Raw genomic sequence first — 12,293 nt, 5'->3', positions numbered from 1 at the left:
ACAACTCACAAGCAGTGTGAGGTTTCTCACCTAAGCTTAGGAGTCTCAGCACAGCTTTTTGCCGCTTGGCGGAGGCTGTACTGCAATGCTTCCAGCTTGTAACTGATGTGGTGATATCTGAGATGGAGGCTGAACATGAGGAGGAGGAGGAGGAGGATGATGCGCAGGAGCTGTACACTGTGGGGGCAACTGTGACTGACATAGGGCCCGCAATCCTCGGTGTGGGGAGGATGTGTTCCGTCCCAAGGTCCGACTGGGTCCCGGCTTCCACTATGTTTCCCCAGTGTGCCGTCAGGGAGATGTACTGTCCCTGGCCACAAGCACTTGTCCACGTGTCCGTTGTCAAGTGGACTCTCCCAGTAACTGTGTTGTTGAGGGCACGGCAGATGTTTTGGGACACGTGCTTGTGTAGTGCGGGGATGGCACACCGGGCATAATAGTGTCGGCTGGGGACCGAGTACCAAGGGACGGCCATTGCCAAAAGGTTGCGGAAGGATTCCGTCTCCACCAGCCTAAAAGGCAGCATTTCCAACGCAAGCAGTCGTGAAATGTGCGAATTTAGGACTGTGGCCTGTGGGGCGTTAGCTGCGAATTTCCGCTTTCGTTCAAAGGTCTGGGATATGGACAATTGAACGCTGCAGTGGGACGTGGACGTTGATGCTGTTTCTTGAGAAACTGCCATAACAAGTGAAGACTGAGAGGAGGGGGCATCTTTGCATGCAGTATGGACAGGGGATTGCCTTGCACACACAACAGGGGGTTCTATTGCACGCACAACAGGGGAAGAAGCAGTGGTGACACCCGCTGACACTGGTCGTGGACCCTGGGGTTCACCCCACAAAGTCAGGTGCTTTGCTGCCATGTGCCTGATCATGCTGCTGGTGGTCAGGCTGGTAGTTTTGTCACCCCTGCTGATGCTGGCATGGCAGGTGGCACAAATGGCCTTTTTGGGGTTATCAGCACAGTTTTTTAAAAAATTCCAGACTCAGGAAGACCTACCGGTTGTACTGGCAATGTCCCTCGTGTTGGTGTTCCGGGGAATGGTTGCCCGCCTTCTGTCTGTGGCCACCACACTGCTTCTTCCTGCCTGTTGGGGTACTCTGCCTCCCTCCCCCTGTGTGCTGCTGGCCTCACTCTGCATGTCCTCCTGCCATGTTGGTTCAATTACTAGATCATCCACCACCTCCTCCTCTTCCACTTGCTCACCACGATCCTCCTCCTCACTTCCTGGCAATTGTGTCTCGTCATCGTGCACCTCTTGTGACAAATTGCCAGCGTCGACTTTCTGTGGCCGTGGCTGTTCAAATATTTGGGCATCGCTACATGGGATCTCCTCTTCCACCACTTCAAGCGGAGCAGGCGAGGGGCACAAATCTGGAAATGGACCAGTGAACAGCTCTTCAGAGTGTCCAAGTGTGGGATCAGTTGCTGTCTGACGACACTCGGCATGGTGGGAGGAAGGAGCATCAGGGTGAGGAGGAGTATGCAGTCGAGACTCACGGCTACTAAGAGTCAACCGTGTGGAAGACAGGCCGGAGGTGGTGATGCCCAGGTAACTGGAAGTATTATCTGCTATCCAATTAATAACCTGTTCACACTGATCAGTTTGCAATACTGGTGTTGTTCTGTGCTTCCCTAGTAATTCGGTCAAGAAGTGGGAGTGAGAAGATGTGGCTGCTGGTTGTGGCACATTTTCACCTTGGCCACGGCCCCGTCCTCTGCACGCACCATCACCAGAACGTCCACTTCCACGTCCCTTGCCACGAGCCTTGCCCATTGTAAAGTAAGTAAAATAGCTTACACTCACACTATCAATGGAAAAAGGGTAATAAAAAGTAGATTAGAACCGTGGAAGAGGAAAACCACAGTTCTATTTCTCTGGCCTACACCCAACTCTTTTAAATAATCTGAACAATCAGGGAGAAAATATTACTGTTTTTCTTTACGGAAAAAATACCAAAAGCTGAATAATAGAGATTCCTTACCGTGGAACAGCAAAACCACAGTTATAATTTACTGGTGTATATCAGACTTTTTTAAATATATATATATTTGCGGCTGAACAGTGAGCGACACACTCAAACTGTTTTTTTTAGATACAAATGGCCCAAAAGTGGATAATACAGAGGATTGAACCGTGGAACTGCAAAACCACACTTGTATTTCTCGGGCCTACACCAGACTATTTTCAACAGATATATTTGTGTCTGAACAATCAGGAGACACTATTATTTATTTTTTACGGCCAAAAATTGCGAAAAGCAGGATAATGCAGAGATTTGACCCGTGGAACTGCAAAACCACACTTGTATTTCTCGGGCCTACACCAGACTATTTTCAACAGATATATTTGTGTCTGAACAATCAGGAGACGCTATTATTGATTTTTTACGGCAAAAAATGGCAAAAGCAGGATAATAGAGATTTTTTACCATGGAACAGCAAAACCACAGTTATAATTTACTGGTGTATACCAGACTTTTTTAAAATATATATATATTTGCGGCTGAACAGTGGGCGACACACTCAAACTGTTTTTTTTAGATACAAATGGCCCAAAAGTGGATAATACAGAGGTTTGAACCGTGGAACTGCTAAACCACACTTGTATTTCTTGGGCCTACACCAGGCTATTTTCAACAGATATATTTGTGTCTGAACAATCAGGAGACACTATTATTTATTTTTTATGGCAAAAAATGCCAAAAGCAGGATAATAGAGATTTTTTACTGTGGAACAGCAAAACCACAGTTATAATTTACTGGTGTATACCAGACTTTTTTAAATATATATATATTTGCGGCTGAACAGTAAGCGACACACTCAAACTGTTTTTTTTTTAGCTACCAAAGGCCCAAAACTGGATAATACAGAGATTTCACCCATGGAACTGCAAAACCACACTTCTGTTTCTGTGGCCTATACCAGACTCTTTTCAACAGATATATTTGTGTCTGAAAAATCAGAGTCACACTTTTTTTTGGTGGGGGGGGGACACCAATAGGTTAATAAGACGGGTATTTGTACAATGTGAAGGAGGAAAAAAAATAGAGGATTTAGATGAAAAAAAAAAGGATCTTTAGGGCATTCCACAAGGCAATACTGCTCCACCTCCATCAACTTAGATGGTTTCCTCTGGTGAACAGCAATCTTCAAGTCTGACCACAGATTTTCTATTGGATTAAGGTCTAGGCTTTGACTAGGCCATTCCAAAACATTTACACGTTTCCCCTTAAGCCACTTGAGTATTGCTTTCGCTGTATGTTTTGGATCATTATCTTGTTGGAAGGTGAACCTCCATCCCAGTCTCAAATCACTGACAGACTGAAACAGGTTTTGCTCAAGAATAACTTTGTATTGCACACCATCCATCTTACCCTCAATTCGGACCATTTTCACTGTCCATGCTGCCAAAAAACATCCCCACAGCATGATGCTTCCACCACCATGTTTCACTGTCGAGATAGTGTTCTTGAGGCGATGAGCTGTGTCGGTTTGGCGCCAGACATAGCATTTACCTTGGTGGCCAGAAAGTTAAATTTTCGTCTCAACTGACCACAGCACTTTCCTCCAAACATTTGGGGAGTCTGCCACATGTCTTTTGGCAAACTCAAACAAGCCTTACAATTTTTGTGTGTAAGTTAATAATTTTTTCTCCCCACTCTTCCATAAAGGCCACCTCTATGGAGTATATGGCTCATTGTTGTCGTATAGACTGACACTCCAGTCTCCGCTAGGGAACTCTGCTGCTCCTTCGGGTACCTTTGGTCTATTTGATGTCTCTCTGATTAATGTCCTCCTTGCTCGGGCTGAGAGTTTTGATGGGCGTCCCTCTCTTAGCAGGTTTGTTGTGGATACCATGCTCTTTCCATTTGATGATAATGGATTTAATGGTGTTCCGTGGGATCATCAGAGATTGGGAAATGTTTTATAACCCAACCCTGACTTGTACTTCTCAACTACTTGTCAATGACTTGTTTGTAGATCTCCTTGGTCTTCATGGTGTTGTTTGGTTAGTTTTGCCTCTTGCTTAATGGTGTTGCAGCCTCTGTTTCCTTTCGAAAAAGGTGTGTATATACTGACAGACCATGTGACACTTAGATTGCACACAGCTGGACTTCCTTTCACTAAGCATGTGACTTATGAAGGTAACTGCTATCACCAGAAATTTTTAGGGGCTTCATAGCTAAAGGGGTGAATACAAATGCACATGCCAATTTTTAGTTATTTAATCCCATAAATTGAATTTTTGCCTATATTTTTCTCATTTCGTTTCACCAATTTAGATTATTTAGTTCTGATGCATCACACAAATCGGATTACAAAAATATTTAAACACAGGTTGTAATATAAGAAAATAGGTAAAAAGCCAAGTGGGGGGGAGCTGAATACTTTCGCAAGCCACTGTAGACAAGTTAGGACTCTTCTATTCTTCTCTGGATGAGAAGCCATACATGCATGAGCACTGTACTCTTCATACTAGTTTTATATAATTTTAATCACATTAAACTGGTAGGTCATCCATATCAGATAGATTATGGTCAGACATCAGACACCTCCACCAATTAGTCGTTTGCACGTCTTGTGGAGGACAAAGGTAAACAGTGTGCTGATTTCGGATTCCACTTCTCTGTATACTGTATTAGCTGTTCTCAGGTACTGAAGCTCAACCCCTTTTAAGTAAATGGGAACTGAGCTGCAGTACACAAAAATGGCCACTACATTGTACAGATCTCTGATTCATATACTATTTATTTCTGGACTCTGAATATTGATGACCTGTCCTCTGAGTATTTTAGTCTTGGTCAACGCCTTTAGCTACAATAGAGAGAGCTGCATTCAGGATCTCATTCCTATCTTGAGTACAAAAAAGGGAGAAGGTGAACCCGCATTTTCTCGATAGCTGGAAGTTTTTGATATTTAGGCATATATTTTCAATAAGCCATAAATGTTTCAAATTGTAATACCCCTTTAAGTTCGATTGAAGCCCTTGGAATTGGTTCAGTCTGACAATATGGCCCTCAGTTGAAAAATTTATATAGCCCAGATTTAAGGGATTACTATGTAGTTCACCCCTAGATTATAAATTTTAAATCAGAAAACCTTTTTTTACATTTTCAATGATAAAATATTGTAAAAATACATTACCATCATTTGGATTGAGAATCACAGTCACAGATTGGCTAAAGACCTTCCGTCTCACAGCCTTGTTGTAGACAATGGCAGCAGCACTGATATTGACGCTGACATTTCTGGGTTTTGCTGTTAAGTTCTTCAGAGTCAGCATTGCTTCAATGTCATCTCCAACCTTGGGTGACCCAGAAAATGATATCTCTCCAGAAACCTCAACTTCACGACTTGAGGCTGACCTGGGACTTCCGTCTGCAGAAAATGCTAAAAATCCTGGAGTCAAACCAATCAACCGCAGAGCTTTATTGTATGTTTGCCTCTCTTGAGATGAACCTGGAGGTAGAAGGAATATTAGTACTTGATTATTCCACATTATTGATTTTCAAACTCTGAATTTTCAATTGCTGGGAAACTGTAACCATCCTGGCATGTTGGGAGTTGCAGTTTCCCAAAAGTTGTAGAGTCACGTATTATACATAGTAATATTACAGTACCTTCAGCATACTTGTAGTCACTTGTGATATTGACGTAACTATCACTTCCCACAGCCTTTGTGCAAATGAGTTGTCCAACTTTTGTACGATTTGTTTCACCCATAGTTTTTCTTCCATCTCGCTGTACTATTACTTTAATCACATCGGCATTTGTTTCCGAAAACACAAAGCGAGTATCATATGGCTTATCCACATCGCCTTCTTTTACTGCACGCTGAGATGTAGGGCCTAGTTGGTAAATGCCTATAAACAGAAATGGGGATCTTACATACAAACGTCCCATTCATATAATAGAAGTTGACATTAAGCAAGCAGCTTGAAAGGTACTCACTATCTGTAATGTAGCCAAGCCTTTGTTGGATATTTGCCAGCTAAACTTAAGAATGACTCACTTCCTAAGAATATTAAAGAATGACCCAATTCATAGCAATATTATCCCAGACACACCTTGTGTTATATATCGTAGATCTGAGTCTATAAAAATATAATTGCAAAAAGAACAGACACACAAAAAATGGCCTTTTCCCACTCATAAGAGGAAGCTTTAGATGTGGTATCCATAAATGTTGTAACAATATAATACACCGCAGATCCACTCTCACTAGTACAAGTACAGGTGAAATTTTTGAAATTTCTACTTTTATGAATTGTTCATTGTCATTTGTTATTTATTTAATTCAGTGTTCATGCAGTTTACAGTATATTGGGCGGACAACCCAATGTCTCCATGCCAGGATCAATAAACATCGGTCTATCATTACTAATGGATACGTTAGCCACAGTTTAATTAAACCTGCTCTTTAAATACAAAAATGTGATTTTTCTGCTTTTACAGTTATGCCATTTGAACTTATTCCTGAATCCAGAGGAAATAGGTATAAAACATTGCTTAGGAAAGAAATGTTTTCGATTTTTCAGCTTGATTCTTTATCCCCACAAGGTTTGAATGAGGGGTTTTGAGAGCAATTTTTAGCTTATTTATTTATTTATTTTGGGGAGATTATTTATTTATTATTTTTTTATTAATGCTACATCATAGGATAATAATAATTGCTATACACCTGTTCCGGGTCTGGGCTCTGCTCCCTACACCCCGGTCCTCTGAACTTTGTTGTGCATCATGTCGGGTTTTGCAAGTAGCCTGGCGTGTTTCCATGTGTTGGTCTTCCTAGACCATACATGTCAAACTCTGTTCTTTCAACTGTGTGACAGCATGGGATCAATTTGTTACCCCTGTGAGATGTTATAACAATGTATTTCAGTTGTCACAGTAATTTAAATGTTGATGGTTTGATCCAATTTATGTATTTTGAGAGTGGCCTATGTCTCTAATTCCTTGGTGTTTGTGTCTTTATATAAATAGCAGACAGCCCTTTATGTCTATATATCTGCCAATTGAAAAAGGGGCCCTTGAGCCCAAAAACCCGTTGTGCACTGAAATTTTAATAAAGAAGTTTTTAATCACCTTGTCCAAGGTCTGCTTTGGAGTATAAATAAAAAACAAAGTAGCACTCTGCAACGCTAAGTATGCCAACATGAAATATATGAAATTTGAATAGCATTACTGCTCTAGAAAATAGAAATAAATGAGAACTCTTAGCGCATAAATTGGCCGATTCATGTGTACCTGGTAGCCACGTTAAAGTGTGTCTCAAAATACCAGGACCCTATCAATGTGAACACCTCTCCAAGAGACATATAAGTCTGTTTGTGTGTGGAATAATAATATCCTGCTGCAATTAAAATTGCCTGTGGCATAGAGGTGGAGTGCTCAGTCAAAGCTTATACATAGAAACAGAAAAAAAAGTAAAAACTGTCCGGCACTTCCAAAACAAGAAATAGGTGTGAACAGGTGCTTACTAGGAGCAGCTACCTCCATATGCAAATAAAAAACAAAGTAGCACTCTGCGACGCTAAGTATGCCAACATGAAATACAGTATATGAAATTTGAATAGCATTACTACTCTAAAAAATGGAAATAAATGAGAAATCTTGAACAAGAAATTGTTTTGCAATTTCCTGGTCAGTTTTTTCTTTTTTTTTCTGTTTTGGAGTATAGTTTGAAATTACCCAAAAAATGCTTGGATACTTTGTTGTTACCACTAGGCTTTGCTCTTTGGCAAGCTCAGCCGTGGATTCAAGACAGAGTCTGCATCCTGTTAGTGGAGTTGTGCTCCAAGCTCCCAAGGTGGGAACTCTTCATTTACCGTGGGTACAGAAAGTATTCAGACTCCTTTAAATTTTTCACTCTTTGTTTCATTGCAGTCATTTGGTAAATTCTAAAAAGTTAATTTTTTTTCTCATTAAAGTAAACTCTGCTCCCCATCTTGACTGAAAAAAACAGAAATGTAGAAATTTTTGCAAATTTATTAAAAAAGAAAAACTGAAATATCACATGGTCATAAGTATTCAGACCCTTTGCTCAGACACTAATATTTAAGTCACATGCTGTCCATTTCCTTGTGATCCTCCTTGAGATGGTTCTACTCCTTCATTGGAGTCCAGCTATGTTTAATTAAACTGATAGGACTTGATTTGGAAAGGCACACACCTGTCTATATAAGACCTCACAGCTCACAGTGCATGTCAGACCAAATGAGAATCATAGGAACTGCCCGAGGAGCTCAGAGACAGAATTGTGGCAAGGCACAGATCTAGCCAAGGTTACAAAAGAATTTATGCAGTACTCAGGGTTCCCAAACTGAGCAATCGTGGGAGCAGAGCCTTAGTCAGAGATGTAAAGAAGAACCCCAAGATTACTGTGGCTGAGCTCCATAGATGCAGTAGGGAGATGGAAAAAAGTTCCACAAAGTTAACTATCACTGCAGCCCTCCAACAGTCTGGCCTTCATGGCAGAGTGGCCCGACGGAAGCCTCTCCTCAGTGCAAGACATATGAAAGCCCATATATAGTTTGCTCAAAAACATATGAAGGACTCCCAGACTATGAGAAATAAGATTCTCTGGTCTGATGAGACAAAGATAGAACTTTCTGGTGATAATTCTAAGCGGTATGTGTGGAGAAAACCAGGCATTGCTCATCACCTGTCCAATTTAATCCCAAAAGTGAAACATGGTGGTGGCAGCATCATGCTATGGGGGTGTTTTTCAGCTGCAGGGACAGGACGACTGGTTGCAATTGAAGGAAACATGAATGCGGCCAAGTACAGAGATATCCTGGATGAAAACCTCTTCCAGAGAGCTCTGGACCTCAGACTTGGCCGAAGGTTCACCTTCCAACAAAACAATGACCCTAAGCACACAGTTAAAATCACAAAGGAGTGGCTTCAGAACAACTCTGTGACCATTCTTGACTGGCCCAGCCAGAGCCTGGACCTACACCCAATTGACCATCTCAGGAGAGACCTGAAAATGGCTGTCCACCAACATTCACCATCCAACCTGACGGAACTGGAGAGGATCAGCAAGGAAGAATGGCAGAGGATCCCCAAATCCAGGTGTGAAAAACTTGTTGCATCATTCCCAGGAAGACTCATGGCTGTACCAGCTCAAAAGGGTGCTTCTACTCAATACTGAGCAAAGGGTCTGAATACTTATGACCATGTGAGAGTTTTTCTTTTTTAATAAATTTGCAAAAATGTCTACATTTCTGTTTTTTTCAGTTTTTTTCAGTCAAGATGGGGTGCAGAGTATACGTTAATGAGAAAAGAAATGAACTTTTTAGAATTTACCAAATGGCTGCAATGAAACAAAGATGTGAAAAATTTAAAGGGGTCTGAATACTTTCCGTACCCATTGTATGTGGTTCTCCTTTGTTGCCAATACTTACTCACCCTAAGTGTGTTCCTTTATTTGTTTGTTTTTATTGCCTATGTCTACTGATTATCTGTTATGTGCAACTCCCGCCTTGATTTTGGACAGAATAGCTCCCTCAAGATGACTGGAGAGGTTCTGGATTACTGAATCTATTCCAGCTCTGGTAATGCTACCTCTCCTGCTGCAGCTGAAACAGGACAGTATAGACTTGTTGGGTGGAGGAGCCTGTAGCTTAATATCTTTATCAAGGCCATAAGTACCACAAAAAAAGAGCAAAGGAACTTACTGTCATGGCGCTATGCATTTCCAGAGATGATTGCCACCAATTTTAGTGCTGACTTGTGTGCTGCAATAATGTAATGTATATAGTGGTATTTATATATTATTATTTATTCTGAGTTCCACGCTTGCCAGTATCAAAAGTTCAACATTCAGAGTCCAGACCACACAGAGGTCTCCTGATTTGAACAAACTTCCTCATATATGCCTAGGAGGCTGTTGAGTTTAGGTCAGGAGATCTGCAGACAGTCTGAACATCGTGTCCGTACTCGGACCGTGAATGTCAAACACGTGAAACCAGTCATAGTATGTTTACTAAATCACAACAGTTCTTTCATTGAGTCCTGATATTAGGTAATGCAAAGCCTAAGCAATCATTTCCTAAACTTCCCTGTAGCACACAATGGGTTGGAATCTTGATTACTCATTTTAGGCTCAGTGTATCCCTAGAAACCAATATGTGTTAGATTGCTATTAAACTCAGAGAAGAGCAGGGGAAAGCACGCTTAGTATTTCTTATTCCATGTGTTTTTCTATAAGGACACCAGGTATTTCAATGTTTTTATTTTACCGTCACTCCTTTCTTGTGGCGTTGAATCATAGATTTGCCATCCACTATAATAGGCACCTAGATCACTCCGGCTCAGCCAGCCCTCATTCCAGCAATGGAAATTCCTGGAAAAGACCATTTTTGTCATTATCTCTGATAGGACAGTGCATTTACAGCCTTTAAAATCTTTCATTTAAACATTAATGTATGTTGGCATAGACTGAGTGCAGATAAGGCAGATTAAAAAAGGATTTATTTGAGTCATGAGTAGTAGTAATGAGAGAACGTGCTCGCCACTACTGCGTACTCGCCTAAGCATCAGGGTGCTTGACAAGCTCGGCGAGTATTTCTGGGTTGCTCGGGCGGGAGCTCAGGTCCCCGCCGTGCATGTTTGGCACTCTTTAGAGAGCCAATGAACATGCAGGGATTGCCTGCCATGTACTGTAATGCTGTAGCCATGTTGGTTGTGGCATTACAGTGATTGGCTGGCCGCATAGCGTCATCGGGTCTATTTAAGACTCGGTGACGCTAGGTTCGTCACAGTCTATCCCGGAAACAGGAGGAGCAGGGAGAGCTGCTGCTGAGTCAGGGAGAGATTTGCTTGTTTATAGTTAGTATAGGTAATCCACAACATATATATATATATCCATCTGAACTAAAAGTCCTTCTGAGGACTAATCCAGCTGCACATATTCAGTGGTGATAGCAGGAGTTAGGCAGGCAGGCAGGGTTTGTGGCAGACTGCAGTGTATACAGCACAAGAGGGTCCATTGCACGTTCTGACTGATCCTGCTGTTACAGATATTTGTAACCATAGCCCCAGATATCGGGGGTCAAGGCTATTTTTTATTATCTTAATCCTGGTTATTTGCTTAAAAAGCAAGGCAGGCATGGTTTCTGGCAGACAGTGTATACAGCACAAGAGGGTCCATTGCACATTCTGACTGATCCTGCTGTTACAGATAATTGTAGACATACACTGCTGGCCAAAAGTATTGGCACCTCTGCAATTCTGTCAGATAATACTCAGTTTCTTCCTGAAAATGATTGCAATCACAAATTCTTTGGTATTATTCTCTTCATTTAATTTGTCTTCAATGAAAAAAACACAAAAAGAATTGTCCTAAAGCCAAATTGGATATAATTCCACACCAAACCTAAAAAAGGGTGTGGACAAAAGTATTGGCACCCTTTGAAAAATCATGTGATGCTTCTCTAATTCGTGTAATTAACAGCACCAGTAACTTACCTGTGGCCCCTAACAGGTGTTGGCAATAACTAAATCACACTTGCAGCCAGTTAACATGGATTAAAGTTGACTCAACCTCTGTCCCGTGTCCTTGTGTGTACCACATTGAGCATGGAGAAAAGAAAGAAGACCAAAGAACTGTCTGAGGACTTGAGAAACCAAATTGTGAGGAAGCATGAGCAATCCCAAGGCTACAAGTCCATCTCCAAAGACCTGAATGTTCCTGTGTCTTCCGTGCGCAGTGTCATCAAGAAGTTTAAAGCCCATGGCACTGTGGCTAACCTCCCTAGATGTGGACGGAAAAGAAAAATTGACGAGAGATTTCAACGCAAGATTGTGCGGATGGTGGATAAAGAACCTCGACTAACATCCAAACAAGTTCAAGCTGCCCTGCAGTCGAGGGTGCAACAGTGTCAACCCGTACTATCCGTCGGCGTCTGAATGAAAAGGGACTGTATGGTAGGATACCCAGGAAAACCCCACTTCTTACCCCGAGACATAAAAAAAACAGGCTGAAGTTTGCCAAAACTTACCTGAGAAAGCCTAAAATGTTTTGGAAGAATGTGCTCTGGTCAGATGAAACAAAAGTAGAGCTTTTTGGGAAAAAGCATCAACATAGAGTGTACAGGAAAAAAAAAGAGGCATTCAAATGAAAGAACACGGTCCCTACAGTCAAACATGGCGGAGATTCCCTGATGTTTTGGGGTTGCTTTGCTGCCTCTGGCACTGGACTGCTTGACCGTGTGCAAGGCATTATGAAGTCTGAAGACTACCAACAAATTTTGCAGCATAATGTAGGGCCCAGTGTGAGAAA

General features: G+C 41.7%; 1 protein-coding gene across 2 annotated transcripts in view; it reads right to left on the bottom strand.

The window, feature by feature from the left end:
- LOC141272793 (protein-glutamine gamma-glutamyltransferase E-like) overlaps positions 1–12,293 on the bottom strand; it is a 117,767-nt gene that overhangs the window by 39,000 nt on the left and 66,474 nt on the right. For both annotated transcript variants that reach the window (XM_073683860.1, XM_073683861.1), the window contains exons 8-10: positions 10,252–10,355; positions 5,626–5,868; positions 5,150–5,464 (exon numbers count right to left, since the gene is read on the bottom strand). In XM_073683860.1, the coding sequence (XP_073539961.1) occupies positions 5,150–5,464; positions 5,626–5,868; positions 10,252–10,355 (662 nt within the window). The remainder of the gene's footprint in view (positions 1–5,149; positions 5,465–5,625; positions 5,869–10,251; positions 10,356–12,293) is intronic.

This window comes from Phyllobates terribilis, unplaced genomic scaffold (genome assembly GCF_046119375.1).
Source record: "Phyllobates terribilis strain yellow unplaced genomic scaffold, ASM4611937v1 Scaffold_5__5_contigs__length_657084704, whole genome shotgun sequence".
NCBI lineage: Eukaryota > Metazoa > Chordata > Amphibia > Anura > Dendrobatidae > Phyllobates > Phyllobates terribilis.
Note: the sequence above shows the minus strand (reverse complement) of the source record. Positions and strands in the feature narration are given on the sequence as shown.